At 53.1% G+C, this 24,358-nt stretch overlaps 1 protein-coding gene and 1 long non-coding RNA gene across 2 annotated transcripts in view; both read right to left on the bottom strand.

Annotated features, from left to right (window-relative positions):
* Positions 1-20,596, bottom strand: part of LOC144740628 (uncharacterized) — a gene marked incomplete at its 3' end in the record, with an annotated part of 63,581 nt that extends 42,985 nt beyond the window's left edge. The window contains exons 1-3 of the mRNA XM_078623422.1: positions 20,555-20,596; positions 5,993-6,062; positions 5,375-5,445 (exon numbers count right to left, since the gene is read on the bottom strand). Coding sequence (XP_078479548.1) covers positions 5,375-5,445; positions 5,993-6,062; positions 20,555-20,596 — 183 coding nt within the window. The remainder of the gene's footprint in view (positions 1-5,374; positions 5,446-5,992; positions 6,063-20,554) is intronic.
* A 2,339-nt stretch (positions 20,597-22,935) lies between these two features.
* The window catches only part of LOC144740627 (uncharacterized), a 24,352-nt gene continuing 22,929 nt past the window's right edge, over positions 22,936-24,358 (bottom strand). Inside the window, exons 6-7 of the long non-coding RNA XR_013589703.1 lie at positions 23,647-23,682; positions 22,936-23,079 (exon numbers count right to left, since the gene is read on the bottom strand). This is a non-coding gene — a long non-coding RNA (uncharacterized LOC144740627). The remainder of the gene's footprint in view (positions 23,080-23,646; positions 23,683-24,358) is intronic.

Below are 24,358 nucleotides of genomic sequence, written 5' to 3'. Positions count from 1 at the left end.
AGAAATCACAGCGAGCATCAACAACAACAACAATAACAACAACAATAACAACAACAGCCACAATTCACATCATTTTACACATTTGTACAATAGTCGCCATGGACTCAGCACTGCACCATAGACTCAGCACTACCCATAGACTCAACACTGCACCATAGACTCAGCACTGCACCATAGACTCAGCACTGCACCATAGACTCAGCACTGTCACCATAGACTCAACACTACCCATAGACTCAACACTGCACCATAGACTCAGCACTGCACCATAGACTCAACACTGCACCATAGACTCAACACTGCACCATAGACTCAGCACTGCACCATAGACTCAACACTGCACCATAGACTCAACACTGCCCCATAGACTCAACACTGCACCATAGACTCAGCACTGCACCATAGACTCAACACTGCCCATAGACTCAACACTGCACCATAGACTCAACACTGCACCATAGACTCAACACTGCACCATAGACTCAACACTGCACCATAGACTCAACACTGCACCATAGACTCAACACTGTCACCCATAGACTCAGCACTGTCACCCATAGACTCAACACTGCCCATAGACTCAACACTGTCACCCATAGACTCAACACTGCACCATAGACTCAACACTGTCACCCATAGACTCAGCACTGCACCATAGACTCAGCACTGTCACCCATAGACTCAACACTGCACCATAGACTCAACACTGCCCATAGACTCAACACTGTCACCCATAGACTCAGCACTGTCACCCATAGACTCAACACTGCACCATAGACTCAACACTGCACCATAGACTCAAAACTGCACCATAGACTCAACACTGCACCATAGACTCAACACTGACCATAGACTCAACACTGCACCATAGACTCAACACTGACCATAGAATCAACACTGCACTATAGACTCAACACTGCACCATAGACTCAACACTGACCATAGAATCAACACTGCACTATAGACTCAACACTGCACCATAGACTCAACACTGCACCATAGACTCAACACTGCACCACAGACTCAACACTGCACCACAGTCTCAACACTGCACCATAGACTCAACACTGACCATAAAATCAACACTGCACCATAGACTCAACACTGCACGATAGACTCAACACTACCCATAGACTCAACACTGCACCATAGACTCAACACTGCCCATAGACTCAACACTGCACCATAGACTCAACACTGCACCATAGACTCAACACTGCACCATAGACTCAACACTGCACCATAGACTCCACACTGCACCATAGACTCAACACTGCACCATAGACTCAACACTGCCCATAGACTCAACACTGCACCATAGACTCCACACTGCACCATAGACTCAACACTGCCCATAGACTCAACACTGCACCATAGACTCAACACTGCACCATAGACTCAGCACTGCACCATATACTCAACACTGCACCATAGACTCAGCACTGCACCATGGACTCAACACTGCCCATAGACTCAACACTACCCACAGACTCAACACTGCACCACAGACTCAACACTGCCCATAGACTCAACACTGCATCATAGACTCAACACTGCACCATAGACTCAACACTGCACCATAGACTCAGCACTGCACCATAGACTCAACACTGCACCATAGACTCAGCACTGCCCATAGACTCAACACTGCCCGTAGACTCAACACTGCACCATTGACTCAACACTGCCCATAGACTCAACACTGCACAATAGACTCAACACTGCACCATAGACTCAACACTGCACCATAGACTCAACACTGCCCATAGACTCAGCACTGACTATAGACTCAACACTGCCCATAGAGTCAACACTACCCATAGACTTAACACTGCACCATCGACTCAACACTACCCATAGACTCAGCACTGCACCATAGACTCAGCACTGCACCATAGACTCAACACTGCACCATAGACTCAACACTACCCATAGACTCAACACTGCCACTCATAGACTCAACACTGCCCATAGACTCAGCACTGCACCATAGACTCAGCACTGCACCATAGACTCAAAACTGCACCATAGACTCAACACTGCCCCATAGACTCAACACTGCACCATAGACTCAACACTACTCATAGACTCAACACTGCCACTCATAGACTCAACACTGCCCCATAGACTCAACACTGCACCATAGACTCAGCACTGCACCATAGACTCAAAACTGCACCATAGACTCAGCACTGCACCATAGACTCAACACTGCACCATAGACTCAACACTACCCATAGACTCAACACTGCCACTCATAGACTCAACACTGCCCCATAGACTCAACACTGCACCATAGACTCAGCACTGCCCATAGACTCAGCACTGCACCATAGACTCAGCACTGCACCATAGACTCAAAACTGCACCATAGACTCAACACTGCACCATAGACTCAACACTCCCCATAGACTCAACACTGCCCATAGACTCAACACTGCACCATAGACTCAACACTGCCCATAGACTCAACACTGCACCATAGACTCAACACTGCCCATAGACTCAACACTGCACCACAGACTCAGCACTGCACCATAGACTCAACACTGCCCCATAGACTCAACACTACCCATAGACTCAACACTGCACCATAGACTCAACACTGCACCATTGACTCAACACTGCACCATAGACTCAACACTGCCCATAGACTCAACACTACCCATAGACTCAACACTGCACCATAGACTCAACACTGCACCATAGACTCAGCACTGCACCATAGACTCTCCACTGCACCATAGACTCAACACTGCCCATAGACTCAACACTGCCCCATAGACTCAACACTACTCATAGACTCAACACTGCACCATAGACTCAACACTGCCCATAGACTCAACACTGCACCATAGACTCAACACTACTCATAGACTCAACACTGCACCATAGACTCAACACTGCACCATAGACTCAACACTGCACCATAGACTCAACACTACTCATAGACTCAACACTGCACCATAGACTCAACACTACTCATAGACTCAACACTGCACCATAGACTCAACACTGCACCATAGACTCAACACTGCACCATAGACTCAACACTGCACCATAGACTCAACACTGCACCATAGACTCAACACTGCACCATAGACTCAACACTACTCATAGACTCAACACTGCACCATAGACTCAACACTGCACCATTGACTCAACACTGCACCATAGACTCAACACTACTCATAGACTCAACACTGCACCATAGACTCAACACTGCACCATAGACTCAACACTGCACCATAGACTCAACACTGCACCATAGACTCAACACTGCACCATAGACTCAACACTACTCATAGACTCAACACTGCACCATAGACTCAACACTGCACCATTGACTCAACACTGCACCATAGACTCAACACTGCACCATTGACTCAACACTGCACCATAGACTCAACACTGCACCATAGACTCAACACTGCACCATAGACTCAACACTGCACCATAGACTCAACACTGCACCATAGACTCAACACTGCACCATAGACTCAACACTGCACCATAGACTCAACACTACTCATAGACTCAACACTGCACCATAGACTCAACACTGCACCATTGACTCAACACTGCACCATAGACTCAACACTGCACCATTGACTCAACACTGCACCATAGACTCAACACTGCACCATTGACTCAACACTGCACCATAGACTCAACACTGCACCATAGACTCAACACTGCACCATAGACTCAACACTGCACCATAGACTCAACACTGCACCATAGACTCAACACTGCACCATTGACTCAACACTGCACCATAGACTCAACACTGCACCATAGACTCAACACTGCACCATAGACTCAACACTGCACCATAGACTCAACACTGCACCATAGACTCAACACTGCACCATAGACTCAACACTGCACCATAGACTCAACACTGCACCATAGACTCAACACTGCACCATAGACTCAACACTGCACCATAAACTCAACACTGCACCATAGACTCAACACTGCACCATAGACTCAACACTGCACCATAAACTCAACACTGCACCATTGACTCAACACTGCACCATAGACTCAACACTGCACCATAGACTCAACACTGCACCATAGACTCAACACTGCACCATAGACTCAACACTGCACCATTGACTCAACACTGCACCATAGACTCAACACTGCACCATAGACTCAACACTGCACCATAGACTCAACACTGCACCATAGACTCAACACTGCACCATAGACTCAACACTGCACCATAGACTCAACACTGCACCATTGACTCAACACTGCACCATAGACTCAACACTGCACCATAGACTCAACACTGCACCATAGACTCAACACTGCACCATAGACTCAACACTGCACCATAGACTCAACACTGCACCATAGACTCAACACTGCACCATAGACTCAACACTACTCATAGACTCAACACTGCACCATAGACTCAACACTGCACCATTGACTCAACACTGCACCATAGACTCAACACTGCACCATTGACTCAACACTGCACCATAGACTCAACACTGCACCATTGACTCAACACTGCACCATAGACTCAACACTGCACCATAGACTCAACACTGCACCATAGACTCAACACTGCACCATAGACTCAACACTGCACCATAGACTCAACACTGCACCATTGACTCAACACTGCACCATAGACTCAACACTGCACCATAGACTCAACACTGCACCATAGACTCAACACTGCACCATAGACTCAACACTGCACCATAGACTCAACACTGCACCATAGACTCAACACTGCACCATAGACTCAACACTGCACCATAAACTCAACACTGCACCATAGACTCAACACTGCACCATAGGTGGGGGGATGGGGGTGGGATGGGGGGGTGGGGAGGTGGGGGGATGGGGGGGTGAGGAGGTGGGGGGATGGGGGGGTGGGGAGGTGGGGGGATGGGTGGGGAGGTGGGGGGATGGGGGGGTGGGGAGGTGGGAGGGTGGGGAGGTGGGGGGATGGGTGGGGAGGTGGGGGGATGGGGGGGTGGGGAGGTGGGGGGGTGGGGAAGTGGGGGGATAGAAGGATGGGGGTGGGGAGGTGGGGGATGGGGGGGGGGGAGGTGGGGGGGATGGGGGGGTGGGGAGGTGGGAGGGGGTGGGGAGGTGGGGGATGGGGGGGTGGGGAGGTGGGGGGGATGGGGGGTTGGGGAGGTGGGGAGGTGGGGGGATAGAAGGATGGGGGGGGGGGGGGATGGGGGGGGATGGGGTGGGGGATGGGGGGGTGGGGAGGTGGGGGGATGGGGGGTGGGGGGATAGTAGGATGGGGGGGGGATGGGGTGGGGGGTTGGGGAGGTGGGGAGGTGGGGGGATAGAAGGATGGGGGGGGGGGGGGGATGGGGGGGGGGGGTCTCACGGGGGGGCCCGTGGGCCCAGAGGTGCCTGGGGTCCCCACGTCGCCCTTGAATCCCGGAGTTCCGGGGAAACCTGCGGGTCACAGTAGAGTCAAGCACACTCAGCCACACTCACACGTGTGCGTGTGTAACACGTGTGTGCGTGTGTAACACGTGTGTGCGTGTGTAACACGTGTGTGCGTGTGTAACACGTGTGTGTGTGTGTGTAACACGTGTGTGTGTGTACGTGTGTGTGTACGTGTGTGTGTACGTGTGTGTGTGTACGTGTGTGTGTGCGTGTACGTGTGTGTGTGTGTGTGTACGTGTGTGTGTGTGTGTAACACGTGTGTGTACGTGTGTGTGTGTGTGTGTACGTGTGTGTGTGTGTGTGTACGTGTGTGTGTGTACGTATGTGTGTGTGTACATGCGTGTGTGTGTGTTTGCGTGTGTGTGCGTGTGTGTGTATGTGTGTGTGTGTGTAACACGTGTGTGTATGTGTGTGTATGTGTGTGTGTGTATGTGTGTGTGTGTATGTACGTGTGTACATGTGTGTGTGTATGTGTGTGTGTGTGTGTACGTGTGTGTGTGTAACACGTGTGTGTATGTACGTGTGTACATGTGTGTGTGTGTGTGTATGTCACCTGGTTGCCCAGGGGGTCCGGGGGGCCCTGGGGGTCCCGGTGGAGAGGGGACGCTGGGAGGGAACGGGCTCTGGCAATTCACACACGTGTCGCCCTTGTCACCTGTCACACACACACACGTGTCACACACACACGTGTCACACACACACGTGTTACACACACACACGTGGTACACACACACACGTGGTACACACACACACACGTGGTACACACACACACACGTGGTACACACACACACACACGTGGTACACACACACACACGTGTCACACACACACACACGTGTCACACACACACGTGTCACACACACACACGTGTCACACACACACACACGTGTTACACACACACACGTGTTACACACACACACACACACGTGTCACACACACACACGTGTCACACACACACACGTGGTACACACACACACGTGGTACACACACACACGTGTCACACACACACGTGGTACACACACACACGTGTCACACACACACGTGGTACACACACACACACACGTGTTACACACACACACACACAGTCACACACACACGCACACGTGTTACACACACACACACACGTGGTACACACACACACGTGGTACACACACACACGTGGTACACACACACGTGTTACACACACACACACACAGTCACACACACACACACACGTGGTACACACACACACGTGGTACACACACACACGTGGTACACACACACACACACGTGGTACACACACACACACGTGTCACACACACACACGTGTTACACACACACACGTTTCACACACACACGTGTTACACACACACACGTGTTACACACACACACACGTGTCACACACACACGTGTCACACACACACGTGTCACACACACACACACACACGTGTTACACACACACACACACGTGTTACACACACACACGTGTTACACACACACACGTGTTACACACACACACGTGTTACACACACACACGTGTTACACACACACACACGTGTTACACACACACACGTGTTACACACACACACACGTGGTACACACACACACGTGTTACACACACACACGTGTTACACACACACACACACACACGTGTTACACACACACGTGTTACACACACACACACGTGGTACACACACACACGTGGTACACACACACGTGTTACACACACACACACGTGTTACACACACACACGTGTTACACACACACACGTGGTACACACACACACACGTGGTACACACACACACACGTGTTACACACACACACGTGTTACACACACACACACACACACGTGTTACACACACACGTGTTACACACACACACACGTGTTACACACACACACGTGGTACACACACACACGTGTTACACACACACACGTGTTACACACACACACACGTGTTACACACACACACGTGTTACACACACACACACGTGGTACACACACACACGTGTTACACACACACACGTGTTACACACACACACACACACACGTGTCACACACACACGTGTTACACACACACACGTGTTACACACACACACGTGTTACACACACACACGTGTTACACACACACACACGTGTTACACACACACACGTGTTACACACACACACACGTGGTACACACACACACGTGTTACACACACACACGTGTTACACACACACACACACACACGTGTTACACACACACACGTGGTACACACACACACGTGTTACACACACACACGTGTTACACACACACACACGTGTTACACACACACACACGTGGTACACACACACACGTGTTACACACACACACACGTGTTACACACACACACACGTGTTACACACACACACACACGTTTCACACACACACGTGTTACACACACACACGTGTTACACACACACACGTGTTACACACACACACACACGTTTCACACACACACGTGGTACACACACACACGTGTTACACACACACACACACGTGTTACACACACACGTGTTACACACACACACACACGTGTTACACACACACACGTGTTACACACACACACGTTTCACACACACACGTGGTACACACACACACACGTGTTACACACACACACGTGTTACACACACACACGTTTCACACACACACGTTTCACACACACACGTGTTACACACACACACGTGTTACACACACACACACACGTGTTACACACACACACACGTGTTACACACACACACGTGTTACACACACACACGTGTTACACACACACACGTGTTACACACACACACGTGTTACACACACACACGTGTTACACACACACACGTGTTACACACACACACGTGGTACACACACACACACGTGTTACACACACACACGTGTTACACACACACACGTGTTACACACACACACGTGTTACACACACACACGTGTTACACACACACACACACGTTTCACACACACACGTGTTACACACACACACACACGTTTCACACACACACGTGGTACACACACACACGTGGTACACACACACACGTGGTACACACACACACACGTGGTACACACACACACACGTTTCACACACACACACACGTGGTACACACACACGTGTTACACACACACACACGTTTCACACACACACACACGTGTTACACACACACACACGTGTTACACACACACACGTGGTACACACACACACACGTGTTACACACACACACACACACACGTTTCACACACACACGTGGTACACACACACACGTGGTACACACACACACGTGTTACACACACACACGTGTTACACACACACACACGTGTTACACACACACACACACGTTTCACACACACACGTGGTACACACACACACACGTGGTACACACACACACACGTGGTACACACACACACGTGTTACACACACACACGTGTTACACACACACACACGTGTTACACGCACACACGTGTTACACACACACACACACACACACACGTGTTACACACACACACACACACACGTTTCACACACACACGTGTTACACACACACACGTGTTACACACACACACGTGTTTCACACACACACGTGTTTCACACACACACACACGTACACACCACTGTGTGGTGAGTCTATGGCTCTCTGTGTGCTGAGTCTGTTTGGTGAGTCTATGGCTCTCTGTGTAGTGAGTCTGTGGCTCTCTGTGTGGTGAGTCTGTGTGGTGAGTCTATGGCTCTCTGTGTGGTGAGTCTGTTTGGTGAGTCTATGGCTCTCTGTGTAGTGAGTCTGTGGCTCTCTGTGTGGTGAGTCTGTGTGGTGAGTCTATGGCTCTCTGTGTGCTGAGTCTGTTTGGTGAGTCTATGGCTCTCTGTGTGGTGAGTCTGTGTGGTGAGTCCATGGCTCTCTGTGTGCTGAGTCTGTTTGGTGAGTCTATGGCTCTCTGTGTGCTGAGTCTGTGTGGTGAGTCTATGGCTCTCTGTGTGCTGAGTCTGTTTAGTGAGTCTATGGCTCTCTGTGTGGTGAGTCTGTTTGGTGAGTCCATGGCTCTCTGTGTGCTGAGTCTGTTTGGTGAGTCTATGGCTCTCTGTGTGGTGAGTCTGTGTGGTGAGTCCATGGCTCTCTGTGTGGTGAGTCTGTTTGGTGAGTCTATGGCTCTCTGTGTGGTGAGTCTGTGTGGTGAGTCCATGGCTCTCTGTGTGGTGAGTCTGTTTGGTGAGTCTATGGCTCTCTGTGTGGTGAGTCTGTGTGGTGAGTCCATGGCTCTCTGTGTGCTGAGTCTGTTTAGTGAGTCTATGGCTCTCTGTGTGGTGAGTCTGTGTGGTGAGTCCATGGCTCTCTGTGTGCTGAGTCTGTTTGGTGAGTCTATGGCTCTCTGTGTGCTGAGTCTGTGTGGTGAGTCTATGGCTCTCTGTGTGCTGAGTCTGTTTAGTGAGTCTATGGCTCTCTGTGTGGTGAGTCTGTTTGGTGAGTCCATGGCTCTCTGTGTGCTGAGTCTGTTTGGTGAGTCTATGGCTCTCTGTGTGGTGAGTCTGTGTGGTGAGTCCATGGCTCTCTGTGTGGTGAGTCTGTTTGGTGAGTCTATGGCTCTCTGTGTGGTGAGTCTGTGTGGTGAGTCCATGGCTCTCTGTGTGGTGAGTCTGTTTGGTGAGTCTATGGCTCTCTGTGTGGTGAGTCTGTGTGGTGAGTCTGTTTGGTGAGTCTATGGCTCTCTGTGTGGTGAGTCTGTGTGGTGAGTCCATGGCTCTCTGTGTGCTGAGTCTGTTTGGTGAGTCTATGGCTCTCTGTGTGGTGAGTCTGTGTGGTGAGTCCATGGCTCTCTGTGTGGTGAGTCTGTTTGGTGAGTCTATGGCTCTCTGTGTGCTGAGTCTGTGTGGTGAGTCTGTTTGGTGAGTCTATGGCTCTCTGTGTGGTGAGTCTGTGTGGTGAGTCCATGGCTCTCTGTGTGCTGAGTCTGTTTGGTGAGTCTATGGCTCTCTGTGTGGTGAGTCTGTTTGGTGAGTCTATGGCTCTCTGTGTGGTGAGTCTGTGTGGTGAGTCCATGGCTCTCTGTGTGGTGAGTCTGTTTGGTGAGTCTATGGCTCTCTGTGTGGTGAGTCTGTGTGGTGAGTCCATGGCTCTCTGTGTGGTGAGTCTGTTTGGTGAGTCTATGGCTCTCTGTGTGGTGAGTCTGTGTGGTGAGTCCATGGCTCTCTGTGTGGTGAGTCTGTTTGGTGAGTCTATGGCTCTCTGTGTGGTGAGTCTGTGTGGTGAGTCTGTTTGGTGAGTCTATGGCTCTCTGTGTGGTGAGTCTGTGTGGTGAGTCCATGGCTCTCTGTGTGCTGAGTCTGTTTGGTGAGTCTATGGCTCTCTGTGTGGTGAGTCTGTGTGGTGAGTCCATGGCTCTCTGTGTGGTGAGTCTGTTTGGTGAGTCTATGGCTCTCTGTGTGCTGAGTCTGTGTGGTGAGTCTGTTTGGTGAGTCTATGGCTCTCTGTGTGGTGAGTCTGTGTGGTGAGTCCATGGCTCTCTGTGTGCTGAGTCTGTTTGGTGAGTCTATGGCTCTCTGTGTGGTGAGTCTGTTTGGTGAGTCTATGGCTCTCTGTGTGGTGAGTCTGTTTGGTGAGTCTATGGCTCTCTGTGTGGTGAGTCTGTGTAGTGAGTCTGTGGCTCTCTGTGTGGTGAGTCTGTTTGGTGAGTCTATGGCTCTCTGTGTGGTGAGTCTGTGTGGTGAGTCTGTTTGGTGAGTCTATGGCTCTCTGTGTGGTGAGTCTGTGTGGTGAGTCCATGGCTCTCTGTGTGCTGAGTCTGTTTGGTGAGTCTATGGCTCTCTGTGTGGTGAGTCTGTGTGGTGAGTCCATGGCTCTCTGTGTGGTGAGTCTGTTTGGTGAGTCTATGGCTCTCTGTGTGCTGAGTCTGTGTGGTGAGTCTGTTTGGTGAGTCTATGGCTCTCTGTGTGGTGAGTCTGTGTGGTGAGTCCATGGCTCTCTGTGTGCTGAGTCTGTTTGGTGAGTCTATGGCTCTCTGTGTGGTGAGTCTGTTTGGTGAGTCTATGGCTCTCTGTGTGGTGAGTCTGTTTGGTGAGTCTATGGCTCTCTGTGTGGTGAGTCTGTGTAGTGAGTCTGTGGCTCTCTGTGTGGTGAGTCTGTTTGGTGAGTCTATGGCTCTCTGTGTGGTGAGTCTATGGCTCTCTGTGTGGTGAGTCTGTTTGGTGAGTCTATGGCTCTCTGTGTGGTGAGTCTGTGTAGTGAGTCTGTGGCTCTCTGTGTGGTGAGTCTGTTTGGTGAGTCTATGGCTCTCTGTGTGGTGAGTCTATGGCTCTCTGTGTGGTGAGTCTGTTTGGTGAGTCTGTGGCTCTCTGTGTGGTGAGTCTGTTTGGTGAGTCTATGGCTCTCTGTGTGGTGAGTCTGTTTGGTGAGTCTATGGCTCTCTGTGTGGTGAGTCTGTGTAGTGAGTCTGTGGCTCTCTGTGTGGTGAGTCTGTTTGGTGAGTCTATGGCTCTCTGTGTGGTGAGTCTATGGCTCTCTGTGTGGTGAGTCTGTTTGGTGAGTCTGTGGCTCTCTGTGTAGTGAGTCTATGGCTCTCTGTGTGCTGAGTCTGTTTGGTGAGTCTGTGGCTCTCTGCGTGGTGAGTCTGTTTGGTGAGTCTATGGCTCTCTGTGTGGTGAGTCTATGGCTCTCTGTGTGGTGAGTCTGTTTGGTGAGTCTGTGGCTCTCTGTGTAGTGAGTCTATGGCTCTCTGTGTGCTGAGTCTGTTTGGTGAGTCTGTGGCTCTCTGCGTGGTGAGTCTGTTTGGTGAGTCTATGGCTCTCTGTGTGGTGAGTCTATGGCTCTCTGTGTGCTGAGTCTGTTTGGTGAGTCTTTGGCTCTCTGTGTAGTGAGTCTGTGGCTCTCTGCGTGGTGAGTCTATGGCTCTCTGTGTGGTGAGTCTATGGCTCTCTGTGTGCTGAGTCTGTTTGGTGAGTCTTTGGCTCTCTGTGTAGTGAGTCTGTGGCTCTCTGCGTGGTGAGTCTGTGTGGTGAGTCTATGGCTCTCTGTGTGGTGAGTCTATGGCTCTCTGTGTGCTGAGTCTGTTTGGTGAGTCTGTGGCTCTCTGTGTAGTGAGTCTATGGCTCTCTGTGTGCTGAGTCTGTTTGGTGAGTCTGTGGCTCTCTGCGTGGTGAGTCTGTTTGGTGAGTCTATGGCTCTCTGTGTGGTGAGTCTATGGCTCTCTGTGTGCTGAGTCTGTTTGGTGAGTCTATGGCTCTCTGTGTAGTGAGTCTGTGGCTCTCTGTGTGGTGAGTCTGTGTGGTGAGTCTGTGGCTCTCTGTGTGGTGAGTCTGTTTGGTGAGTCTGTGGCTCTCTGCGTGGTGAGTCTGTTTGGTGAGTATGTGGCTCTCTGTGTGCTGAGTCTGTTTGGTGAGTCTATGGCTCTCTGTGTGGTGAGTCTATGGCTCTCTGTGTGCTGAGTCTGTTTGGTGAGTCTATGGCTCTCTGTGTAGTGAGTCTGTGGCTCTCTGCGTGGGGAGTCTGTTTGGTGAGTCTATGGCTCTCTGTGTAGTGAGTCTGTGGCTCTCTGCGTGGTGAGTCTATGGCTCTCTGTGTGGTGAGTCTATGGCTCTCTGTGTGCTGAGTCTGTTTGGTGAGTCTTTGGCTCTCTGTGCAGTGAGTCTGTGGCTCTCTGCGTGGTGAGTCTGTGTGGTGAGTCTATGGCTCTCTGTGTGGTGAGTCTATGGCTCTCTGTGTGCTGAGTCTGTTTGGTGAGTCTGTGGCTCTCTGTGTAGTGAGTCTATGGCTCTCTGTGTGCTGAGTCTGTTTGGTGAGTCTGTGGCTCTCTGCGTGGTGAGTCTGTTTGGTGAGTCTATGGCTCTCTGTGTGGTGAGTCTATGGCTCTCTGTGTGCTGAGTCTGTTTGGTGAGTCTATGGCTCTCTGTGTAGTGAGTCTGTGGCTCTCTGCGTGGTGAGTCTGTTTGGTGAGTCTATGGCTCTCTGTGTAGTGAGTCTGTGGCTCTCTGCGTGGTGAGTCTATGGCTCTCTGTGTGGTGAGTCTATGGCTCTCTGTGTGCTGAGTCTGTTTGGTGAGTCTTTGGCTCTCTGTGTAGTGAGTCTGTGGCTCTCTGCGTGGTGAGTCTGTGTGGTGAGTCTATGGCTCTCTGTGTGGTGAGTCCATGGCTCTCTGTGTGCTGAGTCTGTTTGGTGAGTCTATGGCTCTCTGTGTAGTGAGTCTATGGCTCTCTGTGTGCTGAGTCTGTTTGGTGAGTCTATGGCTCTCTGTGTAGTGAGTCTGTGGCTCTCTGCGTGGTGAGTCTGTTTGGTGAGTCTATGGCTCTCTTTGTGGTGAGTCTATGGCTCTCTGTGTGCTGAGTCTGTTTGGTGAGTCTATGGCTCTCTGTGTAGTGAGTCTGTGGCTCTCTGCGTGGTGAGTCTGTTTGGTGAGTCTATGGCTCTCTGTGTAGTGAGTCTGTGGCTCTCTGCGTGGTGAGTCTATGGCTCTCTGTGTGGTGAGTCTATGGCTCTCTGTGTGCTGAGTCTGTTTGGTGAGTCTTTGGCTCTCTGTGTAGTGAGTCTGTGGCTCTCTGCGTGGTGAGTCTATGGCTCTCTGTGTGGTGAGTCTATGGCTCTCTGTGTGCTGAGTCTGTTTGGTGAGTCTTTGGCTCTCTGTGTAGTGAGTCTGTGGCTCTCTGCGTGGTGAGTCTGTGTGGTGAGTCTATGGCTCTCTGTGTGGTGAGTCTATGGCTCTCTGTGTGCTGAGTCTGTTTGGTGAGTCTGTGGCTCTCTGTGTAGTGAGTCTATGGCTCTCTGTGTGCTGAGTCTGTTTGGTGAGTCTGTGGCTCTCTGCGTGGTGAGTCTGTTTGGTGAGTCTATGGCTCTCTGTGTGGTGAGTCTATGGCTCTCTGTGTGCTGAGTCTGTTTGGTGAGTCTATGGCTCTCTGTGTAGTGAGTCTGTGGCTCTCTGTGTGGTGAGTCTGTGTGGTGAGTCTGTGGCTCTCTGTGTGATGAGTCTGTTTGGTGAGTCTGTGGCTCTCTGCGTGGTGAGTCTGTTTGGTGAGTATGTGGCTCTCTGTGTGCTGAGTCTGTTTGGTGAGTCTATGGCTCTCTGTGTGGTGAGTCTATGGCTCTCTGTGTGCTGAGTCTGTTTGGTGAGTCTATGGCTCTCTGTGTAGTGAGTCTGTGGCTCTCTGCGTGGGGAGTCTGTTTGGTGAGTCTATGGCTCTCTGTGTAGTGAGTCTGTGGCTCTCTGCGTGGTGAGTCTATGGCTCTCTGTGTGGTGAGTCTATGGCTCTCTGTGTGCTGAGTCTGTTTGGTGAGTCTTTGGCTCTCTGTGCAGTGAGTCTGTGGCTCTCTGCGTGGTGAGTCTGTGTGGTGAGTCTATGGCTCTCTGTGTGGTGAGTCTATGGCTCTCTGTGTGCTGAGTCTGTTTGGTGAGTCTGTGGCTCTCTGTGTAGTGAGTCTATGGCTCTCTGTGTGCTGAGTCTGTTTGGTGAGTCTGTGGCTCTCTGCGTGGTGAGTCTGTTTGGTGAGTCTATGGCTCTCTGTGTGGTGAGTCTATGGCTCTCTGTGTGCTGAGTCTGTTTGGTGAGTCTATGGCTCTCTGTGTAGTGAGTCTGTGGCTCTCTGCGTGGTGAGTCTGTTTGGTGAGTCTATGGCTCTCTGTGTAGTGAGTCTGTGGCTCTCTGCGTGGTGAGTCTATGGCTCTCTGTGTGGTGAGTCTATGGCTCTCTGTGTGCTGAGTCTGTTTGGTGAGTCTTTGGCTCTCTGTGTAGTGAGTCTGTGGCTCTCTGCGTGGTGAGTCTGTGTGGTGAGTCTATGGCTCTCTGTGTGGTGAGTCCATGGCTCTCTGTGTGCTGAGTCTGTTTGGTGAGTCTATGGCTCTCTGTGTAGTGAGTCTATGGCTCTCTGTGTGCTGAGTCTGTTTGGTGAGTCTATGGCTCTCTGTGTAGTGAGTCTGTGGCTCTCTGCGTGGTGAGTCTGTTTGGTGAGTCTATGGCTCTCTGTGTGGTGAGTCTATGGCTCTCTGTGTGCTGAGTCTGTTTGGTGAGTCTATGGCTCTCTGTGTAGTGAGTCTGTGGCTCTCTGCGTGGTGAGTCTGTTTGGTGAGTCTATGGCTCTCTGTTTAGTGAGTCTGTGGCTCTCTGCGTGGTGAGTCTATGGCTCTCTGTGTGCTGAGTCTGTTTGGTGAGTCTATGGCTCTCTGTGTGGTGAGTCTATGGCTCTCTGTGTGCTGAGTCTGTTTGGTGAGTCTATGGCTCTCTGTGTAGTGAGTCTGTGGCTCTCTGCGTGGTGAGTCTGTGTGGTGAGTCTATGGCTCTCTGTGTGGTGAGTCTATGGCTCTCTGTGTGCTGAGTCTGTTTGGTGAGTCTATGGCTCTCTGTGTAGTGAGTCTATGGCTCTCTGTGTGCTGAGTCTGTTTGGTGAGTCTATGGCTCTCTGTGTAGTGAGTCTGTGGCTCTCTGCGTGGTGAGTCTGTTTGGTGAGTCTATGGCTCTCTGTGTGGTGAGTCTATGGCTCTCTGTGTGCTGAGTCTGTTTGGTGAGTCTATGGCTCTCTGTGTAGTGAGTCTGTGGCTCTCTGCGTGGTGAGTCTGTTTGGTGAGTCTATGGCTCTCTGTTTAGTGAGTCTGTGGCTCTCTGCGTGGTGAGTCTATGGCTCTCTGTGTGCTGAGTCTGTTTGGTGAGTCTATGGCTCTCTGTGTGGTGAGTCTATGGCTCTCTGTGTGCTGAGTCTGTTTGGTGAGTCTATGGCTCTCTGTGTAGTGAGTCTGTGGCTCTCTGCGTGGTGAGTCTGTGTGGTGAGTCTATGGCTCTCTGTGTGGTGAGTCTATGGCTCTCTGTGTGCTGAGTCTGTTTGGTGAGTCTATGGCTCTCTGTGTAGTGAGTCTATGGCTCTCTGTGTGCTGAGTCTGTTTGGTGAGTCTATGGCTCTCTGTGTAGTGAGTCTGTGGCTCTCTGCGTGGTGAGTCTGTTTGGTGAGTCTATGGCTCTCTGTGTGGTGAGTCTATGGCTCTCTGTGTGCTGAGTCTGTTTGGTGAGTCTATGGCTCTCTGTGTAGTGAGTCTGTGGCTCTCTGTGTGGTGAGTCTGTGTGGTGAGTCTATGGCTCTCTGTGTGGTGAGTCTATGGCTCTCTGTGTGGTGAGTCTGTGTGGTGAGTCTATGGCTCTCTGTGTAGTGAGTCTATGGCTCTCTGCGTGGTGAGTCTGTGTGGTGAGTCTATGGCTCTCTGTGTAGTGAGTCTGTGGCTCTCTGTGTGGTGAGTCTGTGTGGTGAGTCTATGGCTCTCTGTGTGGTGAGTCTATGGCTCTCTGTGTGGTGAGTCTGTGTGGTGAGTCTATGGCTCTCTGTGTAGTGAGTCTATGGCTCTCTGCGTGGTGAGTCTGTGTGGTGAGTCTATGGCTCTCTGTGTAGTGAGTCTATGGCTCTCTGCGTGGTGAGTCTATGGCTCTCTGTGTAGTGAGTCTATGGCTCTTTGTGTGGTGAATCTGTGTGGTGAGTCTATGGCTCTCTGTGTAGTGAGTCTATGGCTCTCTGTGTGGTGAGTCTATGGCTCTCTGTGTAGTGAGTCTATGGCTCTCTGCGTGGTGAGTCTATGGCTCTCTGTGTAGTGAGTCTATGGCTCTCTGCGTGGTGAGTCTGTGTGGTGAGTCTATGGCTCTCTGTGTAGCGAGTCTATGGCTCTCTGTGTGGTGAGTCTATGGCTCTCTGTGTAGTGAGTCTATGGCTCTCTGCGTGGTGAGTCTGTGTGGTGAGTCTATGGCTCTCTGCGTGGTGAGTCTGTGGCTCTCTGTGTGGTGAGTCTATGGCTCTCTGTGTAGTGAGTCTATGGCTCTCTGCGTGGTGAGTCTGTGTGGTGAGTCTATGGCTCTCTGCGTGGTGAGTCTGTGGCTCTCTGTGTGGTGAGTCTATGGCTCTCTGTGTGGTGAGTCTATGGCTCTCTGTGTAGTGAGTCTGTGGCTCTCTGTGTAGTGAGTCTATGGCTCTCTGTGTGGTGAGTCTGTGTGGTGAGTCTATGGCTCTCTGTGTGGTGAGTCTATGGCTCTCTGCGTGGTGAGTCTGTGGCTCTCTGTGTAGTGAGTCTATGGCTCTCTGTGTGGTGAGTCTATGGCTCTCTGTGTGGTGAGTCTATGGCTCACTGCGTGGTGAGTCTATGGCTCTCTGTGTAGTGAGTCTATGGCTCTCTGTGTGGTGAGTCTGTGGCTCTCTGTGTGGTGAGTCTATGGCTCTCTGTGTGGTGAGTCTATGGTTCTCTGTGTAGTGAGTCTGTGGCTCTCTGTGTAGTGAGTCTATGGCTCTCTGTGTGGTGAGTCTGTGTGGTGAGTCTATGGCTCTCTGTGTGGTGAGTCTATGGCTCTCTGCGTGGTGAGTCTGTGGCTCTCTGTGTAGTGAGTCTATGGCTCTCTGTGTGGTGAGTCTATGGCTCTCTGTGTGGTGAGTCTATGGCTCTCTGCGTGGTGAGTCTATGGCTCTCTGTGTAGTGAGTCTATGGCTCTCTGTGTGGTGAGTCTGTGTGGTGAGTCTGTGGCTCTCTGTGTGGTGAGTCTATGGCTCTCTGTGTGGTGAGTCTATGGCTCTCTGTGTGGTGAGTCTGTGGGTCTCTGTGTGGCGAGTCTATGGCTCTCTGTGTGGTGAGTCTGTGTGGTGAGTCTATGGCTCTCTGTGTGGTGAGTCTATGGCTCTCTGTGTGGTGAGTCTATGGCTCTCTGTGTGGTGAGTCTATGGCTCTCTGCGTGGTGAGTCTATGGCTCTCTGCGTGGTGAGTCTGTGTGGTGAGTCTATGGCTCTCTGTGTGGTGAGTCTATGGCTCTCTGTGTGGTGAGTCTATGGCTCTCTGTGTGGTGAGTCTGTGTGGTGAGTCTATGGCTCTCTGTGTGGTGAGTCTATGGCTCTCTGTGTGGTGAGTCTATGGCTCTCTGTGTGGTGAGTCTGTGGGTCTCTGTGTGGCGAGTCTATGGCTCTCTGTGTGGTGAGTCTGTGTGGTGAGTCTATGGCTCTCTGTGTGGTGAGTCTATGGCTCTCTGTGTGGTGAGTCTATGGCTCTCTGTGTGGTGAGTCTATGGCTCTCTGCGTGGTGAGTCTATGGCTCTCTGCGTGGTGAGTCTGTGTGGTGAGTCTATGGCTCTCTGTGTAGTGAGTCTATGGCTCTCTGTGTGGTGAGTCTATGGCTCTCTGTGTAGTGAGTCTATGGCTCTCTGCGTGGTGAGTCTATGGCTCTCTGTGTAGTGAGTCTATGGCTCTCTGCGTGGTGAGTCTGTGTGGTGAGTCTATGGCTCTCTGTGTAGCGAGTCTATGGCTCTCTGTGTGGTGAGTCTATGGCTCTCTGTGTAGTGAGTCTATGGCTCTCTGCGTGGTGAGTCTGTGTGGTGAGTCTATGGCTCTCTGCGTGGTGAGTCTGTGGCTCTCTGTGTGGTGAGTCTATGGCTCTCTGTGTAGTGAGTCTATGGCTCTCTGCGTGGTGAGTCTGTGTGGTGAGTCTATGGCTCTCTGCGTGGTGAGTCTGTGGCTCTCTGTGTGGTGAGTCTATGGCTCTCTGTGTGGTGAGTCTATGGCTCTCTGTGTAGTGAGTCTGTGGCTCTCTGTGTAGTGAGTCTATGGCTCTCTGTGTGGTGAGTCTGTGTGGTGAGTCTATGGCTCTCTGTGTGGTGAGTCTATGGCTCTCTGCGTGGTGAGTCTGTGGCTCTCTGTGTAGTGAGTCTATGGCTCTCTGTGTGGTGAGTCTATGGCTCTCTGTGTGGTGAGTCTATGGCTCTCTGCGTGGTGAGTCTATGGCTCTCTGTGTAGTGAGTCTATGGCTCTCTGTGTGGTGAGTCTGTGGCTCTCTGTGTGGTGAGTCTATGGCTCTCTGTGTGGTGAGTCTATGGTTCTCTGTGTAGTGAGTCTGTGGCTCTCTGTGTAGTGAGTCTATGGCTCTCTGTGTGGTGAGTCTGTGTGGTGAGTCTATGGCTCTCTGTGTGGTGAGTCTATGGCTCTCTGCGTGGTGAGTCTGTGGCTCTCTGTGTAGTGAGTCTATGGCTCTCTGTGTGGTGAGTCTATGGCTCTCTGTGTGGTGAGTCTATGGCTCTCTGCGTGGTGAGTCTATGGCTCTCTGTGTAGTGAGTCTATGGCTCTCTGTGTGGTGAGTCTGTGTGGTGAGTCTGTGGCTCTCTGTGTGGTGAGTCTATGGCTCTCTGTGTGGTGAGTCTATGGCTCTCTGTGTGGTGAGTCTGTGGGTCTCTGTGTGGCGAGTCTATGGCTCTCTGTGTGGTGAGTCTGTGTGGTGAGTCTATGGCTCTCTGTGTGGTGAGTCTATGGCTCTCTGTGTGGTGAGTCTATGGCTCTCTGTGTGGTGAGTCTATGGCTCTCTGCGTGGTGAGTCTATGGCTCTCTGCGTGGTGAGTCTGTGTGGTGAGTCTATGGCTCTCTGTGTGGTGAGTCTATGGCTCTCTGTGTGGTGAGTCTATGGCTCTCTGTGTGGTGAGTCTGTGTGGTGAGTCTATGGCTCTCTGTGTGGTGAGTCTATGGCTCTCTGTGTGGTGAGTCTATGGCTCTCTGTGTGGTGAGTCTGTGGGTCTCTGTGTGGCGAGTCTATGGCTCTCTGTGTGGTGAGTCTGTGTGGTGAGTCTATGGCTCTCTGTGTGGTGAGTCTATGGCTCTCTGTGTGGTGAGTCTATGGCTCTCTGTGTGGTGAGTCTATGGCTCTCTGCGTGGTGAGTCTATGGCTCTCTGCGTGGTGAGTCTGTGTGGTGAGTCTATGGCTCTCTGTGTGGTGAGTCTATGGCTCTCTGTGTGGTGAGTCTATGGCTCTCTGTGTGGTGAGTCTGTGTGGTGAGTCTATGGCTCTCTGTGTGGTGAGTCTATGGCTCTCTGCGTGGTGAGTCTATGGCTCTCTGTGTGGTCAGTCTGTTTGGTGAGTCTATGGCTATCTGTGTGGTGAGTCTATGGCTCTCTGTGTGCTGAGTCTGTGGCTCTCTGTGTGGTGAGTCTATGGCTCTCTGTGTGGCGAGTCTATGGCTCTCTGTGTGGTGAGTCTATGGCTCTCTGTGTGGTGAGTCTATGAGTCTATGGCTCTCTGTGTGGTGAGTCTGTGTGGTGAGTCTATGGCTCTCTGCGTGGCTCTCTATGGCTCTCTGCGTGGCTCTCTCTGGGTGTGCGACGTGCCACCGTGACCACGGAACCGCTGATGAGACCCCCGCAGGGCGAAGCCGCCTCACCTCTGATCCCCGGCTGCCCCGTTCGTCCCGGCTGGCCAGCATCACCGGGCCTGCCGGGAGTGCCGCCGTCGCACGGGCCCGAGTCTACGGTCACCGCACAGCGGCGACAAACAACCGCGGCAAACCGCGTCACTCACCGGGGCAAACCACAACCACGATCGCCACTGCAACTGCCACCACAACCAACACCACAACCGCGACCGCAACCGCCACCACAATCGCGACCGCCACCACAACCGCCACCACAGCCGCCACCACAACCGCGACCGCCACTGCAACCGCCACCACAACTGCCACCACAACCACCACCACAACCGCAACCGCCACCACAACCACCACTACAACCACCACCACAACCGCCACCACAACCGCCACCACAACCGCCACCACAACAGCGACCGCCACCACAACAGCGACCGCCACCGCCACCACAACCACCACCACAACCGCGGCCGCCACCACAACCGCCACCACAACCGCAACCGCCACCACAACCACCACTACAACCACCACCACAACCGCCACCACAACCGCCACCACAACCGCCACCACAACAGCGACCGCCACCACAACAGCGACCGCCACCGCCACCACAACCGCCACCACAATCGCGACCGCCACCACAACCGCCACCACAGCCGCCACCACAACCGCGACCGCCACTGCAACCGCCACCACAACTGCCACCACAACCACCACCACAACCGCAACCGCCACCACAACCACCACTACAACCACCACCACAACCGCCACCACAACCGCCACCACAACCGCCACCACAACAGCGACCGCCACCACAACAGCGACCGCCACCGCCACCACAACCGCCACCACAATCGCGACCGCCACCACAACCGCCACCACAGCCGCCACCACAACCGCGACCGCCACTGCAACCGCCACCACAACTGCCACCACAACCACCACCACAACCGCAACCGCCACCACAACCACCACTACAACCACCACCACAACCGCCACCACAACCGCCACCACAACCGCCACCACCACCGCGACCGCCACCACAACAGCGACCGCCACCGCCACCACAACCACCACCACAACCGCGGCCGCCACCACAACAGCGACCGCCACCACCACCACAACCACCACCACAACCGTGACCGCCACCACAACAGCGACCGCCACCACCACCACAACCACCACCACAACCGCGACCGCCACCACAACAGCGACCGCCACCGCCACCACAACCACCACCACAACCGCCACCACAACCACCACCACAACCACCACCACAATCGCCACCACCACCGCGACCGCCACCACAACAGCGACCGCCACCACCACCACAACCACCACCACAACCGTGACCGCCACCACAACAGCGACCGCCACCACAACCGCCACCACAACCACCACCACAACCGCGACCACAACCACCACCACAACCACCACCACAACCACCACCACAACTGCCACCACAACCGCCACCACAACTGCCACCACAACCGCCACCACAACCACCACCACAACCACCACCACAACCGCGACCACAACCACCACCACAACCACCACCACAACCACCACCACAACTGCCACCACAACCGCCACCACAACTGCCACCACAACCGCCACCACAACCACCACCACAACCACCACCACAACCGCGACCGCCCTGCGCCAGGCACGGTGCACCTTGAGGCCACGTGATGCGTCCAAGGGCTCTTCGCTCACCACCACGACACCACAACCCGTACAGCAACAACAACCACAACCGCCATAACCAACCACCGCCACAACCAACCACCGCCACAACCAACCACCGCCACAACCAACCACCGCCACCGCCACAACCAACCACCGCCACAACCAACCACCACCACCACAACCAACCACCGGCACCGCCACAACCAACCACCGCCACAACCAACCACCACCACAACCAACCACCACCACGGCCACAACCAACCACCACAACCACCGCCACAACCAACCACCACCACCACCACCACCACAACCAACCACCGCCACAACCAACCACCGCCACAACCAACCACCGCCACAACCAACCACCGCCACCGCCACAACCAACCACCGCCACAACCAACCACCACCACCACAACCAACCACCGGCACCGCCACAACCAACCACTGCCACAACCAACCACCACCACAACCAACCACCACCACGGCCACAACCAACCACCACAACCACCGCCACAACCAACCACCACCACCACAACCACCACCACAACCAACCACCGCCACAACCACAACCACCGCCACCGCCACAACCAACCAACCGCCACCACAACCACCGCAACCAACCACCTCCACCGCCACAACCAACCACCGCCACAACCAACTGCCACAACCACCACCACAACCAACCACCGCTCTCCGACACTCACCTCCAGGTAGTCCCACGGGGCCTTGAGGCCCCGGGGTCCCGGGCCTCCCGCTGGGCCCCGGGACCCCCAGGCCGGGGGCCCCGGGCTCCCCCTTGGAGCCCCTCTCCCCGGGGAAGCCGGGGGGTCCCGGTTGTGTCTGCCGAGCATCCCCTGAGAAGGGGGTAAGGAGGGGAGAGGGGAGGAGGGGGGTTTAAAGGGGGTTAGGGGAGGAGGAGTTGGAGGGGGTGGGGGGGTTAGGAGGTCAGTGCTGTGGGTTGTGGGGTCGTCGTTGTCGTCGTCATCGTCATAATCAGTGTCATCATCATCAGCGTCATCATCATCAGCGTCATTAGCGTCATCATCAGTGTCATCATCATCAGTGTCATCGTCATCAGCGTCATCATCGTCAGCGTCATCGTCATCAGCGTCATCGTCATCATCGTCGTCATCATCATCATCGTCATCATCATCGTCATCATCATCGTCGTCATCATCATCATCGTCATCATCAGCATCAGTGTCATCACCATCAGCGTCATCATCATCAGTCGTGACGTGGGTGGTGACGTGGGTTGTGACGTGAGTTGTGACGTGGGCAGTGACGTGGGTCGTAACGTGGGTTGTGACGTGAGTTGTGACGTGGGCAGTGACGTGGGTCGTAACGTGGGTTGTGACGTGGGTTGTGACGTGGGTTGTGACGTGGGTTGTGACGTGGTAGTGACGTGGGTTGTGACTCACCGGGTAACCCGGGTAGGCCAGGAAATCCAGGCGGACCTGCAGAGACAGAGAGAGAGCGGTGGTCACAGCGAGAACAAAGACAAAGATCCCCCGTGTAGCCTCAACAGACTGCTGGGGCAAGTGCTGTTAGTAGCGTGGGGAGCGCTATGAACCCGGCGACACGGGTTCGATTCCCGCTCACTGACATCAGTGACGATTATCTAAACCGGCCCCGGGCCTCCCCTAGGTCGACTCAGCCTCAAACGAGTACCTGGTGCGGTGTGTAAACATCGCCACTAGGGAGACAAAGGCGGTCGGGCGTGGTGCTGGCCACCCACCCCCTCGTGTGCCGTTCCGGCCTTCATAGGTGCTCGCTAACAGCACTTGCCCCTAAAGTCTGTTAAGGCTATACAGGGGATCTTTGTCTGTGTACCTGTGTGTGTGTGTGTACCTGTGAGCGTGTACCTGTGTGTGTGTACCTGTGTGTGTGTCCCTGTGAGTGTGTGTGTGTACCTGTGTGTGTGTGTGTACCTGTGTGTGTGTACCTGTGTGTGTGTACCTGTGTGTGTGTACCTGTGTGTGTGCACCTGTGTGTGTGTGTACCTGTGTGTGTGTGTGTACCTGTGTGTGTGTGTGTACCTGTGTGTGTGTGTGTGTACCTGTGTGTGTGTACCTGTGTGTGTGTGTACCTGTGTGTGTGTGTACCTGTGTGTGTGTGTGTACCTGTGTGTAC

This window comes from Lampetra planeri, unplaced genomic scaffold (genome assembly GCF_965212315.1).
Source record: "Lampetra planeri unplaced genomic scaffold, kcLamPlan1.2.h2 scaffold_247, whole genome shotgun sequence".
In the NCBI taxonomy this organism is placed as follows: Eukaryota; Metazoa; Chordata; class Hyperoartia; order Petromyzontiformes; family Petromyzontidae; genus Lampetra; species Lampetra planeri.
This window is presented reverse-complemented; position numbering and strand designations above follow the sequence as displayed.